General features: G+C 40.2%; 1 protein-coding gene and 1 long non-coding RNA gene across 2 annotated transcripts; both read right to left on the bottom strand.

The window, feature by feature from the left end:
• Nucleotides 1-7,461: 7,461 nt before the first annotated feature.
• LOC112197344 (probable mannitol dehydrogenase) lies at nt 7,462-9,317 on the bottom strand. Its single transcript, XM_024337966.2, has 5 exons — nt 9,108-9,317; nt 8,890-9,003; nt 8,252-8,765; nt 8,004-8,157; nt 7,462-7,917 (listed from the first exon to the last, which is right to left on the bottom strand). Exons 1-5 carry the CDS (start codon nt 9,197-9,199, stop codon nt 7,712-7,714), a joined length of 1,080 nt encoding a protein of 359 aa, XP_024193734.1. The 5' UTR covers nt 9,200-9,317; the 3' UTR covers nt 7,462-7,711.
• A 1,776-nt stretch (nt 9,318-11,093) lies between these two features.
• On the bottom strand, nt 11,094-12,126 carry LOC121050965. The gene is made up of 3 exons (XR_005804578.1): nt 11,795-12,126; nt 11,423-11,645; nt 11,094-11,303 (listed from the first exon to the last, which is right to left on the bottom strand). It is a non-coding gene; the product is annotated as an uncharacterized LOC121050965 (long non-coding RNA).
• Between the last annotated feature and the right edge of the window lie 3,564 nt (nt 12,127-15,690).

The raw sequence follows: 15,690 nt of genomic DNA, 5'->3' as shown, positions 1-15,690 counted from the left end.
CACATCCCAATCCCACTGTTTTTCTTCTTCGAAAATCACATCCCTACTCACTACAATCTTCTTAGTGATAGGATCAAACAATCTATACCCCTTTGACTCCTCACTAACTCCCAAAAATACACAAGGAAAACTTTTATTATCAAACTTACCTCTTCTCACATCTGGAATGTGTACATGAGCCAAGCAGCCAAAGACTCGGAAGTGATCTACTGAGGGTTTTACCCCGTTCCATGCTTCTTGCTGTGTAATATCTTTTACTGCCAATGTCGGACACCTGTTTAGAACATAGAATGTCCAATTCACTGCCTCCGGCCAAAATGTCTTCGAAATTCCTTTGTCAGAAAGCATCGATCGGACCATGTTCATCACTGTTCTATTTTTCCTTTCGGCTACACCATTGTGTTGTGGAGTGTATGCCGTGGTCAGCTGCCTCTTGATTCCCTTTCGCTTGCAGAACTCATTGAACTCGTTGGAAGTGAATTCTCCTCCCCTGTCAGTCCGTAAACACTTACAAACATCCCTGTGTCCTTTTCCACCATTATTTTGAACCTTTTAAAGCAATTTAGTGCCTCAGACTTTTCAACCAATAAAAACACCCATGGTTTCCGACTAAAATCATCAATGAAACACAATGTGTACCTCTTTCCACTATTAGACTCAGGTGAGATAGGATTGCAAATATCGGCGTGAATCAGCTCCAATTTCTGACTTGCTCTCCAAGTGCTTTTCTTCGGCATGACATCTCTATGTTGCTTCCCATTGATACAATCCGTGCAGGTCATGCTTGAGGTAGGAAATTGGGGAAGTCCACGTACCATCTTCTTCCACTGCAGGGTTCTTAGTCCTTTATAGCTCGGCCATATCGTCTATGCCAAAGGTAGGAGAGGTCTTGAGAGCTTGTGTGAAAACATCTTTCTGGTTGAGCTTGTGTAGGGACTTGAACTTGAGTCTGTGCTAGCAGGATGAACATTCTGTTTGCGCTCATTAGGGTTTGAATGATTAAACCCTTATCTGGATGGTAGATCTTACAGACTCCTACCTGAATTAAGCTTGCCAAACCTTTCTCTTGAAGTTGTCCTATGCTCAAGAGATTATTTTTGAGCTCTGGAACATAGTACACTTCATTGACAACATGATTAACTCCATTCAATAATAGCTTCACATTCCCTTTTCCAGCCACACTCATTCTACTATTGTTTCCCAACTTAACTGAATGTTGAAAACTTTCATCTAAATTGGTAAACATACCTCAATATCCACACATATGATTGGAGCACCCTGAGTCAAGAAACCACGCATCATTCCGTTTCTCATCATGTAATTCAACATACGACATCAGTAGCATCTCATCCTCTTTATTCAGCTCTGCGTAATTGGCTTCCTTGTTCAAACTTGGACATTCATATTGGAAATGTCCAAGTTTGTGGCACTTGAAGCATTCCACCGTGGCCCTATTAAACACTTGTCCTCTTCCACGACCTCTTCCTCTGTAATTGCTTCTTCCTCGGCCTCTTCCTCCAACTCTTTCATCATAGACCCTCAGTGCTTGGTCATCTCCTTCATTCTTTCAGAACTTTTGTTCATGAACAAGTAGTGAACTCTACAATCCATCCACTGAAAGACGATTGATGTCTTTCGACTCCTCGATCGAACAAACTATGTAGTAGTTGAACTTCTCAGTAAGTGTGCGCAAGATCTTCTCAACGATCTTCACATAAGGCATGTTCTCTCCAAGATTCCTCATATCGTTTGTCACCAGCATCACCCTTGCAAAGTAATCTGTGATAGATTCTCCAAGTTTCATCTCCAACACTTCAAAATTCCTACGAAGGATTTGAAGTTGAGCACGCTGCACCCTAGCGTTTCCTTGGTCCTTGACCTTCATGGAATCCCACAGCTGCTTTGTCGTCTCCTTCTGAGCAATTGTCTTCAGAATGGACTTGTCAATGGATTGGAAAAGATAATTCTTGGCCTTCAGATCCTTTAGCTTTGTCTCCTCCAAGGTTTTTCTCTGTGCACTAGTTAAAACTTCTCCAGTAGCAGGTTATGCATACCCCGTCTCAATAACACTCCAAAAATCCTTTGAACGTAGGAGATTCTCCATTAGCATGTTCCAATGCTCATAATCCCCATCAAACTTTGGGATGCAAGGTTGCGCAAAGTTACTTGACTCTGCTGCCATTTTTCACTTCCTGACTCTGTGTTTTGGAAATCACTCGAAAAGACTGCAGCTTTTCTTTCAGGCCCAGTGGGGGCTTTGATACAAGTTTGTTGGGAATGAGAACAAGAGAACAAAGAACTCAAACACAATAACTGGATTGAATGACTTGATCCTTGTTGAATAACAGTGGCTATTTTATAGCCTTACATGAATAAACTGAATAGCTAGAAAGCAACCCATGCTTACAGAAACGTGGTAGATGCAACAAGGAAAAAATCAAAACAGAAATCCCTGAAGAAAGTGTCAAAGCTGTGAACAACCTCCTGAAGACTAGGAACTTATTTAAAACTGAAACTAAAACCCAATCAGCAATAATCCTAAAACTACCAGGAAACCAAATAACCCTTCAAGCAATATGAACTCATTGAATACTGATCGTATTATTCTTTTGTTCCACTTTTGGTAGAAGCATTCTGGGGAAAAGTATAATAGAGACCTAATGTGGCCATCTATTCCATTCTCACTACTGAACTCATATTTAACATTTTCGTCCAAGTAGAGGGTGTTGATACCCAAATTTCCACAAGTTCGAATTTAACTAGTGACAGGTAAAGGGAACGAGTCATCGACCTCGTAACCTAATTGGGCCTTCAAGCAAGCCCATTTCGCGTCAAAAGGAAGTTCTCTATTTAACAAGCGATACGAGATGCCTAAATACTCAAACGATTGACAGGCATTTCCAAAGGAGCCAACACGCTTATTTACCATGCGATACACGTAGACCCAAGCTACGTTTGGGGCTTATACGACGGGATGTGGTGTGGAAGGTAACGGATCATGCGAGGCCTATTGTTATGATAAGGCCCGTCGATAATTTTGGACTTGGGAACCAAAATTCATGCTTTGAGGGCCAATATCTTAACATGGGCTAATAGAGAGATGAAAGCAGGCCCAACAAGACTTAGAGCCCACTAGAGTCACTCCCCTACCCAAAGTCCATTACATCAGAGTCTGTAGCCCAAAAAACTCGTTGGAGTCGTCTTCCCCAAACTAGGAACGCTGTTCCACCAAGCTGTTGCTGGGATTGTTACTCCACCCTTTTCTGGTAAGAACCCCAAATCTATGCAAAAGCTTCCCAACTCACATCCTCCGAAATCCTGCCTCAATTTCCAATAACTCTTAGATTTTTGTGATCACAATTTACAATAGCAAAAATTAGGGGATTAGGATTTCTCAAAGATCACAGCAGCACAAAATCTGGGATCCCCATCACCGTCCTATATCTGTGACACTGGTCTTCAGCCTCCTAGCCAAAAGTAAGCTTTCACTCTTTTGGTTTCATGGGGAAAACAAAAGCTGAAAGAATTAGAATGATCTCACCAAAACTGAGAATACCCTTTCGAAGCCTCCGGTTCTTGGCACAAATCCTCCCCGTCTATCTCCGCTATAAAAGGCGAGTTCATTGTCGTAGGAAACCAAGCCACAACAACCCAGAAACATCAAGCAAGAGATCAAGCTTTATCTCTGAATCTGTTAACGTTTGGATCCGTTGGGGATCTCTAGTTAGCTTAAGAGAGAGAGAGAGAGAGAGAGTGACACGAGATGTATAGTGGTTCGTCTCCCGCCTTAGCGGGAAACTACGTCCACTTGAATGTGTACTAGTGTGTCGAGCCTTACGGCCTAACAAGATTACAAGATATGTAATGGGATCGAGATGGAATGAATGGTGTTTAAGTGGGAGGAGAGTTCCTTTTATGGGTGAGGAAGAGGTTGATCTTCTCTTTGTTTTCGATGTGGGACTGATATGCTTCAGTTCCCCTTTTCAGAAGCCTCTGATGCCATCTTGGCGCGGCGCCTAGCGGCGCGTCGGCGGCGATCTGGAGGTGGTCCGACGTTGAGGCTGTAGCCCGTCTGGCAGTGTGTTTGCATGTCATTCCTTTGGTTGGAATTAGTACCTTTGGCGGTACAATGAGCGTGGCCCATTATAGCTAATTATGCTTGCAAATGTACATGTATGTACAGAATCCCTAGCCATCAATTCTTCCCAACCAACCTTAATCCAAAACCCATAAATCATGTTACTGCTGGAATTCTCCCTCTCTGCTAAACTCTCATGCATCTAGCTCCCACACCATATCCGCCTATAAGCTCTGCTCTCGTGAAATCTAATCCAATTGCTGCTGTTATCATCAAGCCAAAATAACTGCTGTTATCATCTAGTGGGTTACAACGAAGTCGTTCTCAGGTTCAACCTTTGAACGATTTTGGGCCTAGTCTCGCTTAACCAGGAGGGTCTTGCTGCAAAGGTCCAAATCACAAATTCACCCTCACAGAGGGCAAGTCTTCGAACCTTACCAATCAGTGCTGCATTAGATACTGGACCCACAGAAAAGTTAACAATACTGAGAAAGTTCTCCTCTTTTGCCTTTTGCAAGCACAAGTGCCGCATAAGATCATGGAGACGGCAAGTTTTCACCTTCCCACTTAAACCAGATTTTATAACTTGAACCATAGATCTTTCCACCAGTTCAGTTAGGCAACCATATGATACATCTTCCATTATTTCCACTTAACCCTATATTTCTGTTGTTGAAGTTATAAACCCTTCTGCAATCCATAATTGAGTCAATCTTTTTACCTGTATATCACAATCCTCATGAATTGGGTAGAGTTGGCATTTATGCCCATTGGGTAATACCCACCTAATAATAGTTCGTGGGTAATACCCATCAAATAATTCGCTGGTATGGGTATTTACCCAATCTATTTCTAAACGGGTAAACCCATACCCATCAATTTACCCGTTTTCAATATGGGCAGGTTTTATTTATTATTATTTTTTTTTTAAATACTTACTATTTAAGCTCCCCCATTCCCCATATGGGGATATTTTCAAATGGGGGATTTGCGCCCTGCCCCTGCGGGGAACGAGTTCTCCACCCCCCGCCCCTGCATTAATCATTTTCTCTATATGAGTTTTTTTATTTTTCGATTTTGAAATTTTCTATTTTCTATCTTTTCAGTTTTTTTTTTCCTTTCCTTTTTTGACAAAAAAAAAAATTTATTCTTTTTATTTTCATCATTGTTTTAGTCGATTGAGTATTTCAAATACTTGAGACAGTGTTTAAGAAAGAAATTGTTGGTTTAGTCACGAGGAAGTAATATGTTTAAAACAAATATTTATTTCCGAAAAATAATTTTCACAACTTGGCGATTAAATGTAAAATAATAAAATTCTGTTCGTAAATGAACCATCCTCACGGATCGCCTTTTGAATCGTCTTTTCACAATTATACAATGATCCAATGGTTGGATCCTCACGGATCGCCTTTAAGATCATCCTCTCAAAATTATACGAAGATCCAACTGTTGGAGCGTCCTGGATCACCTTTAGAATCATCCTCACTAAATTATACGATGATCCAACGGTCGGATCTGCACGGATCACCTTTTGAATCTTCTTTTCACAATTATACGATGATCCAACAGTCGGATCCTCAAGGATCGCCCTTAAGATCATCTTCTCAAAATTATACGAAGATCCAATGGTTGGATCCTCATGGATCGCCTTTTGAATCATCTTTGCACAATCATACGATGATCCAACGGTCGGATCCTCACGGATAGCCTTTTAAATCATCTTTTCACAATTATACGATGATCCAATGGTCGGATCCTCACGGATCGCCATTAGGATCATCCTCTCAAAATTATACGAAGATCCAACAGTCGGATCCTCATGGAAAAAGTTGTGTAGATTTGGCAAGCGCTATATATAGGCTTCAGTCTAGTTTTGCACATCTTATGCTATGCAAAAAGTTGCTTAACTTATAAATTAAGAAACAAAATGTGTTTTGTGAAATTAAAAAACAATCGCTTCTTTTAAAAGTTGCATCATTAAGTTTTTTTTTTTGAATAGAAGTTGATTGTTATTCAAATAATCAACAGCCAATTGGCCATAGCTTACAAAGCTTACATAAGAAAAACCGGCAAGAAAATCCGTTAAAACCTAACCAAGCTACAACAAACTAATTAACATCATTGGGAAGCACACAATTAAGCAAGCCTATCCAAGAGTGACAAAGCTTCGCCTCCTATGGAAAGAAATCATTCAACTAGCCCACCTTTGCCAATCATGCAATTGTGGTACAAGAAAGAAACTAAAAACGTCATAGAAGACTCATAGAAATAAGACACCCTTAAAGAGGCTTAAACCCAAGCTAGAACGATCAAACAATAAGCAGCTCCTTCCCATTCGAGTTGGAGCATAAATCCACACCGACATCATTACCTTCCACTTTCTTTGGAGATTGTAACTGCTTAGCCCGACGTCCAGGTGGACGACCCTTCTTCTTTGGAGCTACTCCATCGAAATTGGAACCTCCACTAGTTCACCCAGTTGGAATTCCGGAGGGATAATTGCCAGACTAGGTTTAAAAACCTTTTTCTCACACCCAAGCCCAAGTTTGGACTTCTTCCAGCATCAACAGAAGGCCTGGCAGACTTCGTAAATAGCAGCTTATAGAACTTCGTAAATAGCAGCTTTCATAAGCTAAGAACTATGGCTGCTTTTAAATTAATCCCAATATTGCCACACCGGGTCTTGTCTTTGGACCTTGGAGTTGGATGCAAGTAGATCGGCATCTAGGAGGGAAATCAAGATCCAAACCTTCATGGTCGAGACATAAGGTAATTAAAAGATAACAAAAAAAACCTATTTCAGATTCAAAACCTTAAAAGTTCAATCGGTCATTGATCAATAGAACAAAAAGTACAAGAAAAACAAGGAAAAACTTAGAAAGTTATACTACAATATGACATTATTTATTTGAAATAATACTTTTTGTTTATTTGAGTGTATACTCTGTTTTTCTTAATATGTTTTTTTTTATGACATTAATAATTTCTCCTGCACATGTTCCTGTCATTCTTGAGGCAACAACGTTCTCAATAAAGCTACAAAAGCGGAGGTTTTTGGTTGTAGAATGTCTAAAGCATACCCCGATCGATTGTTATAGTGGGAGTTCATATGGCACTTCTGGTAGTTGTTCTGGTCCTCTAAAACTGAATCTCTTGAATTTTAGTTTCTGACATTGTGATAGAGGAGAAATTCAACCTTTAGAGTTAAATCTTAAAGTCAGCCATCATTGCTGATAACTCCATGTATTTTGTACCAGATATTAGTTTTCAGTTCTTAATTTTGGTTTTTTATGAATTTACATTAGGAGTAGGGATTAGAGATAGAGCAAAAATTTGAAGTGATTATGTAGCACTTAACATTACAAAAGAAGGCAGTAACATTATTCAAATATTCATTTATATCAAATCATTAGAGAAGGCAGTAAATTATTCATGTAATCAGTTATTTCGAATCATTACATTACATTCTGCTTATAATGTGATGAGGATAAGAGAGTTTAAAAGAAGAAAAAGAATTAATGTAGCGAACAACAAAAAATGCTCTGTAGAAAGAACAACAATGTTTATGGCACCAGATCAGTCTGGGCTTCTGTTCTTATATCTTCATTGATACAGTCTGGTTTGGAGAATTTAAGATCTAGCCTTCAGTGTGTTTCCAATGTCAATGACAAAACGGTATCTGACGTCTGCTTTGGCAAGGCGCTCCATGGCAGTGTTCAAGTAGTCAATTGGGATGACCTCGATGTCTGCTGTTATGTTGTGCTTGGCTGCAAAATTGATCATCTCTTGTGTCTCCTTCATACCTCCAATGCCGCTACCAGCTACCATCTTCCTTCCTGTTAAATCGAACATTAGCTCTGTTAATAACCCTACAATGCAAAAGATAACAGGAAAAGCCAACCACTCGTAGTTACATGCTTACCCATGAGTAAAGGAAAAACTGGAAGCTCAAGAGGCTTTTCTGGTGCACCAACCATGACAAGCTTTCCATGAGACTTCAACAGACCAATCAAAGGCAAGAGAGGATGTTGTGCAGAAACTGTGTCAATGATCCCATCCATGGTACCAATGGCAGCCTACAAATTAATCAATGAAACAAACATTAATTAACTTGTTCATTGAATAATCCACTTAAAAGTCGTAAAAGATGTAACTTGTTCAAATAATTACCTGCATTTGATCTTGGTCACGACTAACCAAAAACGAATCAGCTCCTAGGTGTTTAACTGCTTCCTCCTTCTTATTAGGGGACGTACTGATCACTGTAACCTTCACTCCCATTGCCTTGGCAAACTTCACTGCGACGTGGCCTAAACCACCTAGGCCAACCACACCCACATGCATACCGGGCTTGTCAAGTCCAAAATATCTCAACGGGCTGTAGGTTGTGATTCCGGCACATAGGAGAGGAGCAGCACAATCAAGGGGTAGGTTGTCCGGGATACGGAGTACGAAGTGTTCATCTGCAACCATAATGTCAGAGTAACCGCCATAGGTGGTGGTTCCGTCATAGTACTTGGCACTGTACGTGAGTATTTGTTTGGGGCAGTAGTTCTCAAGATGGTCGGTACAACTATCACAAGATCGGCAAGCTCCAACTATGCATCCAACACCGACTTTGTCTCCAACTTTGAATTTTTGTACATTGCTCCCTACTTCCGTTACTTCACCGACAATCTCATGCCTGCATTGCCAAATTGTGTTCATATTAGATTACTGAAGAGGGTTCAAGCATTAATATAAATAAAATGGTAAACACCTTTACTAGTTATACTAGAAAAGAGTGTGCAGGAATAGTTCGAACGTACCCGGGAACCAGAGGATAGGTAGAGAAGCCCCATTCATTCTTGACCATGTGAAGGTCCGAATGGCAAATCCCACAATACAACACTTTGAATGTCACGTCTTTCTCTCCGGATTCCCTGCAATCAAATCGGTTGAACTTCAGAACTAGCTATAAAACAAACATGTACTATATATGGTTTAATCTGAAGAGGAAGAAGTGTTGTACTAGTTGACAATATACCTTCTGGAGAAACTGAAGGGAGAGAGAACACCAGATGAATCTCTTGCAGCCCATCCAAATGCCTTCCTGGGGTGTTCTTGCTCGTTAGACATCAGTATTTTCTTTGTTGCAGATTCCTAACTGATGGTTTTGGTGTTGAGGCTTAATGTAGTTCGACTAGTAAAAGGTGAGAAACAAACAGATATGGAAGTATATGAGCTACCTTCAATGGAGTTAAATGCTATATATAGAGGGAGGAGATTTTAGGTTTGGGCTGGGGTGACGTACTGGGTGAGGAAAATAGAATGTCGAAGAGATGATGACGTATTGGATGAGCAAATTAATAAAAAAATTCAAGAGATTAAACTGACGTCAGCGGTCAACAGAACGGAATTGAATGTGACTATGCAGCTCAAAGCGCGCGACAAAGAGAGCGAGGGCATGCTTCTTTGCTTCGCGCGATGAGAGAGAAAGGGAACGATCGAGTTTTCAAATAGGGAACTGAGCTTCCAAAATCGACGACTCTCGAGCCAATCAATAGTTCGGGTCCGGCGCCGACAATACTTCCAATACTGAGGTAAGATTTCTTGGTAATTGATTGTTGGGTTCTTCAAAATTGAATCTTTAATTTCCCAATTGGTCCATAAATATTTGATGGTTTCTGAAGTAGTTTGGTGGTGGTCCTTTGAAATTCAATACTGAATTGATGTGTGTATACGTTGAGGAATTTCAGAGGTTGCTTAAGAGAATCAAAGACGTTAGGGACTTCTATCGTCAGAGGTCAAGTACCAAGAGACTTCTTTTCATTAGCTCTGAAGGATTTTGGACTAGTAGCAATGAGATTTAAGTTTTCCTTTCTCATTGTTATTCTGTGTATTTGTTTTTAGTTTGCTCAGATGTGGCGGGAATTTCATCTGATTATGGACATACTTCTACAACTCCTTATCAATGTTGGAAGTAACGGTATTGTTGCATGAAGAGAGAATGAGTATATGCGTGCAGCTTTCTCTCTAACGAAGATCATATGGATTTAATGATGATTATATAGAATTTCACTCTCTATGCTTTCTGTTTTGTCATGAACAGAGAATGGGTACTTACCTTCTTCAAAATTGAGTACTTGATCATAAAGCGTGAGGCTTTGGTTATGATGTTTTTGATGTTGGGTTGTCATTGAGGTAATTGCTACTGTTTTACATAATGTGATCTTATTGAGAATGTATACTTTAACATGCACTGAAATAGTGGTGAGTGTGTGTATGTGGAGGCTGATTGTTTTAGATAGATCATTTGGTGTCTATGGTTAACATGAGCTGTATTACAGCGGTGGGCAGGCAAAGAAGCTCAAAGTTGTGGTACTCGAGCAGCTCAACCGACAGTGACACTAATGACACAAAGAAAGTTGGTGCTGAAGAAGATTTTGACGATTTTCTTAGGTGGCTTGAAAGATACGAAATGGAAGCCCGAGTAGTGGATCCAAAGAGGGGTTGGGGATTTCATGGTGTGCACAAGGTATTTTTACTCAGTTGAATGATATAGTTTCCTTGTGTATGTGGACGCATATGTCTGCAAATACATCTGCATTGTGTCATAACGTGTAAAGATTACTAGGGTAATTTGACCAGAGCTTCCAAACCATGTTTACTCCAACAAAATGAAAAAAAGAAACATCTAATTATAGTTTATTTTAATATGGTTCTGCTTAAGCAAACTCAAATTGATCTAAAACTCTTACTGTGATGTGATGGATTTTAGGTGTTGATACATACTGGTAGTTCAATCCTTTCTCTAAACCTTCCTATGGGGACTGCTTCATTCAGTGTCTCATCACTTAAGTTCATAGACTTCTTTATGTTATGAATTGCATGAACTCTGATTCATTGAATTGGAGAGCACGATTAATTTGATTGATAATCTGTTTTGAAAATTGTCAGACCAAAGAATGTAGACCTGGATATCAAATTACAGTGTAAACATAACTGAGTAATTATACCGTAAAAGTCAAATTTAGAGGATAAATAAAAAACGTATTCCAATCTAATTTGAAAGCATGGGTGAGGAAAGAAAGCATAATTTAGAAGAAAGAGACATACCTGTGTGACTGGTCCGTGTAAAGCGACGAGGGACTGAGGGAAGAAACACAGAGCTGCTGTTGCGGTGGAAGAAGAAAGAGAGGCAATGGAGAATTAAAGGCGGGGCCGTATAGGATTCGGCCATCTGGAAAAAGCCAAAAGAACATAAAGTGAGCTACCATGGGTGAGAAAGGTCTTTTCATGCGGCCCAATTTAAATGTGTTCGATTACTGGCTGCCATAGCATAAACATGTAGAAACCGACCATGAGTAGCACTTGTGCAAGTAATCTGGAAATTCTGATAATCAAGCCTTTAGCCTTGTTCACGTCTGTTGTAATCTGCAGCAAGTAATACAGATGCTGATCCAGTTTGATTCTATTGTATCTATATGTGGTCAAGCGGAGCAACAACGTCGAACTTGTGGATTTCACTGAGGAGTGGATGAAGTTTGTATTTCCTCTGTTTTCTCATCAGGAGGAGGAGGAGCTGGTCATAATTAAGAAACACCGGCAGGAATATATTAATCAAAGTAAGAGAAGTGATCAGTAAACAATTTAGTAAATAAAATCTTTAATTTGATCACACAATCATACAAGGTTATGGTATGATAAAACGGGATTGAGTCAATTAGTCACCTTCAATTTGTCAATTAGTCACCAGCTGAAACCGCAACTACTTGAGAAGCACTCGCTGCTTCCTCCATTTCTGGCTCGTCGTCTTCAATTAATTTTTTATTATAAGAGAATGCACATGTTTGATTTTGTAGAAATCCTCTCCTCCTTCCCTAAACCTATTGCAGAATCTACTAGGCATATCGTCAATTGTTAATTCCTTGAGGATAGTAATCTCCTGAAGCCCATCTGGAACTGCCCGCAATTTGTAGCACCTTTCAATGCGCAATCTCTGAAGACTAGGCATGGCTTCTTTCTCCACCCTCCACTCCTTCAAATCAAACAATTGAGTAAGGGTAAGAAATTTCAGATGAGGAAAGCCTCCTTTGGAGAAAACCAATGTTTCTGATTCGAAAGAAAGCCAATCAAGGCAAAGCACCCTTGAGTTGGGCAGCTTCTCCAGTATTTTAATCTGGTCATCCTTCAATTTTGCTCGATCTGCCAACCGAGACAGTAACGGACTTATGCGTAGTTTCTTCAGATTGCTTAACTGAACAAGATCATTCAGATCACATTTCTTAATGGGGACATTGACCAGCGTCTGCAAATTGAACAACCTTGCAAATGACAGTTTTCCCCCGGCACTCTGCCAATATTCAGGTAAATTCAAATGCAACCACTGCAAGTGGTCTAGTGGTTCTTGCCTAGTTGGGTGTGCTCCCCAACCTAGGTTCGAACTCCGAAGCTATCAAAGTGGTCAGGCACTGTGCTGCAATATACAGTTGGAGCATTTCACATGCGCCGAAGGGGTTTATCTTGAGCCTATGAAGCCTTTGAGTTTCCCTTGACAAAGTCAAAAAAAAAAAAAATGCCTCAGTTGCTCCATACTCCAAAACACATTTCTGATTTTGGTATTCCTGTCCCACTTAATCCCAAAACAAGATCCATCTTCTAAATAATTACCCCGCAGATCTAGAGTTTGCAAAAGTACCAGATTAGATACAGATGATGGCAACCCACGAAATGCACTATTCTTCAGACTCAGAAACCTCGAGTGGAGTAGATTCCCAACCTTCTTTGGTAACTCAAATTCTCTATATATATTTTCGAACTTCAAGACTCTAAGCAGTGTTGGGAATGAGAACAAGAGAACAAAGAACTCAAACACAATAACTGGATTGAATGACTTGATCCTTATTGAATAACAGTGGCTATTTTATAGCCTTACATGAATAAACAGAATAGCTAGAAAGCAGCCCACGCTTACAGAAACGTGGTAGATGCAACAAGGAAAAAATCAAAACAGAAATCCCTGAAGAAAGTGCCAAAGATGTGAACAACCTCCTGAAGACTAGGAACTTATTTAAAATTGAAACTAAAACCCAATCAGCAATAATCCTAAAACTACCAGGAAACCAAATAACCCTTCATTCCTTCCCTTAAACTTACTGCAAATTGCAGTCAGTTTACATCAGGAACTTTTCCAACACCCAGCAACTCTCTTAACTTCAGAAAAGCATCAAGCTTCAGCAGTTTGGTCATCAAATCTGCCACCTGATCCTGACTTCCACAATGAACCAAAGCAATCATACCTTCCTTGGTAATATTTTTCAAGAAATGATACCTCACATCGATATGCTTGCTACGCCCGTGCATCACCGGATTCTTAGACAGTTTGATAGTTGAGTTGTTGTCACGTCTTACATGTGTGCACCCTCCATCAGAATGCCCCAATTCATTCAAAATCCTTTTTATCCAGAGAGCTTGACAAGCACACATTGCAGCTGCCACAAATTCTGCCTCTGTGGTTGATAAAGTCACTATTGGCTGCTTCTTCGAACTCCACGAAACTGCTCCAAAGCTCAGCAAAAATACATACCCACTTGTACTCTTCCTATCCTCCATATCTCCGGCATAGTCGCTATCTGTAAATGCAAGCAATTCACCACTTCCTCCTTCTTGTAATGAATTCCAAAGTTTACAGTCCCTCTCAAATATCAAAGTGCCCTTTTTGCTACTTGTAGATGAAGCTCTGTAGGTTTAGACATGTATCTACTTATGAGGCAAGTGACAAACATCATATCCGGTTTTGTGGCCATGAGATACATCAAACTGCCCACCAATTGCTTGTAGTACGTTTCATCCACCGTAATGCCATCTTCATCTTTGTTGATTTTGCATCCAGGAACTATTGGATTATTAACTGAATTGCTCTCCATCATACCAAACCTCTTCAAAACTTCCAGTGCATATTTCTTTTGGCATATGTAGATACCATCTGACCTCTATAACACTTCAATCCCAAGGAAAATCTTCCCCAAGTCCGACATGTCGAACTCTCTCATCATGGAACTCTTGAACTCGGACAACATAATTTCATCATCACCAGTAAATATTAAATCGTCAACATAAACACTTACAATGATGATCTTTCCTTCCCTGCTTTTCTTAGTGAACAATGTCTGCTTGCTGTCACACCTTTGGAAACCTTCATTGATGAAGTGTGCTTCGATTCGGCTAAACCAAGCTCGTGGAGCTTGCTTTAATCCATACAAAGCATTATGCAACTTGTAAACTAGATGTTCGCTGCCCCTTTTCTCATACCCCTTCGGTTGTTCTACATAGACATCTTCGTTCAGCTCACCATGAAGAAAGGCCGATTTGACATCCAACTGAAAGATTTTCCAGCTTTTCTGCACTGCTAAAGCAATAATCATCCTCACCGTATCCAACCTTGACACCGGTGCAAAAACCTCCATTTAGTCTATGCCATACTTTTGTGAGTACCCTTTAGCAACTAGCCTTTCCTTGTGCTTATCAATGTCCCCATGCTCATTGTACTTCGTTTTGTACACCCACTTCACTCTGATTTTTTTCGCTCCAACCGGCAGCTCAGTGAGTGACCAAGTCTTGTTCTTCTCTATGGAATTGATTTCACAGTCCATAGCACGTCTCCAATTTGCATTCTTTACTGCCTCTTTGAAATGAATAGGATCAGTTGACACAACTAATGCCATGTTTGCTTCATCTTCAGATAATCCTTCCCCAGTAACATAATCTTGCATCCACACCGGAGGACCCCTCTCTCTCCCTTCATCTTCCCCTACTTCATCTCTAGTTCTATCTCCCTCACCAATCTCTACACCACTGTTTCTCTCCTCACCATTATTAACATCTTCACCTCCACCGTCACTCTCCCTATCTACCTCACTGTTTTCTTCATTCTCACCCCAATCTAAGTCTAAAAGAATTTGCTTCTCATAAGACACATCCCAATCCCACTGTTTTTCTTCTTCGAAAATCACATCCCTACTCACTACAATCTTCTTAGTGATAGGATCAAACAATCTATACCCCTTTGACTCCTCACTAACTCCCAAAAATACACAAGGAAAACTTTTATTATCAAACTTACCTCTTCTCACATCTGGAATGTGTACATGAGCCAAGCAGCCAAAGACTCGGAAGTGATTTACTGAGGGTTTTACCCCGCTCCATGCTTCTTGCTGTGTAATATCTTTTACTGCCAATGTCGGACACCTGTTTAGAACATAGAATGTCCAATTCACTGCCTCCGGCCAAAATGTCTTCGAAATTCCTTTGTCAGAAAGCATCGATCGGACCATGTTCATCACTGTTCTATTTTTCCTTTCGGCTACACCATTGTGTTGTGGAGTGTATGCCGTGGTCAGCTGCCTCTTGATTCCCTTTCACTTGCAGAACTCATTGAACTCGTTGGAAGTGAATTCTCCTCCCCTGTCAGTCCGTAAACACTTACAAACATCCCTGTGTCCTTTTCCACCATTATTTTGAACCTTTTAAAGCAATTTAGTGCCTCAGACTTTTCAACCAATAAAAACACCCATGGTTTCCGACTAAAATCATCAATGAAACACAATGTGTACCTCTTTCCACTATTA

Source organism: Rosa chinensis, chromosome 1 (genome assembly GCF_002994745.2).
Source record: "Rosa chinensis cultivar Old Blush chromosome 1, RchiOBHm-V2, whole genome shotgun sequence".
In the NCBI taxonomy this organism is placed as follows: domain Eukaryota; kingdom Viridiplantae; phylum Streptophyta; class Magnoliopsida; order Rosales; family Rosaceae; genus Rosa; species Rosa chinensis.
Note: the sequence above shows the minus strand (reverse complement) of the source record. Positions and strands in the feature narration are given on the sequence as shown.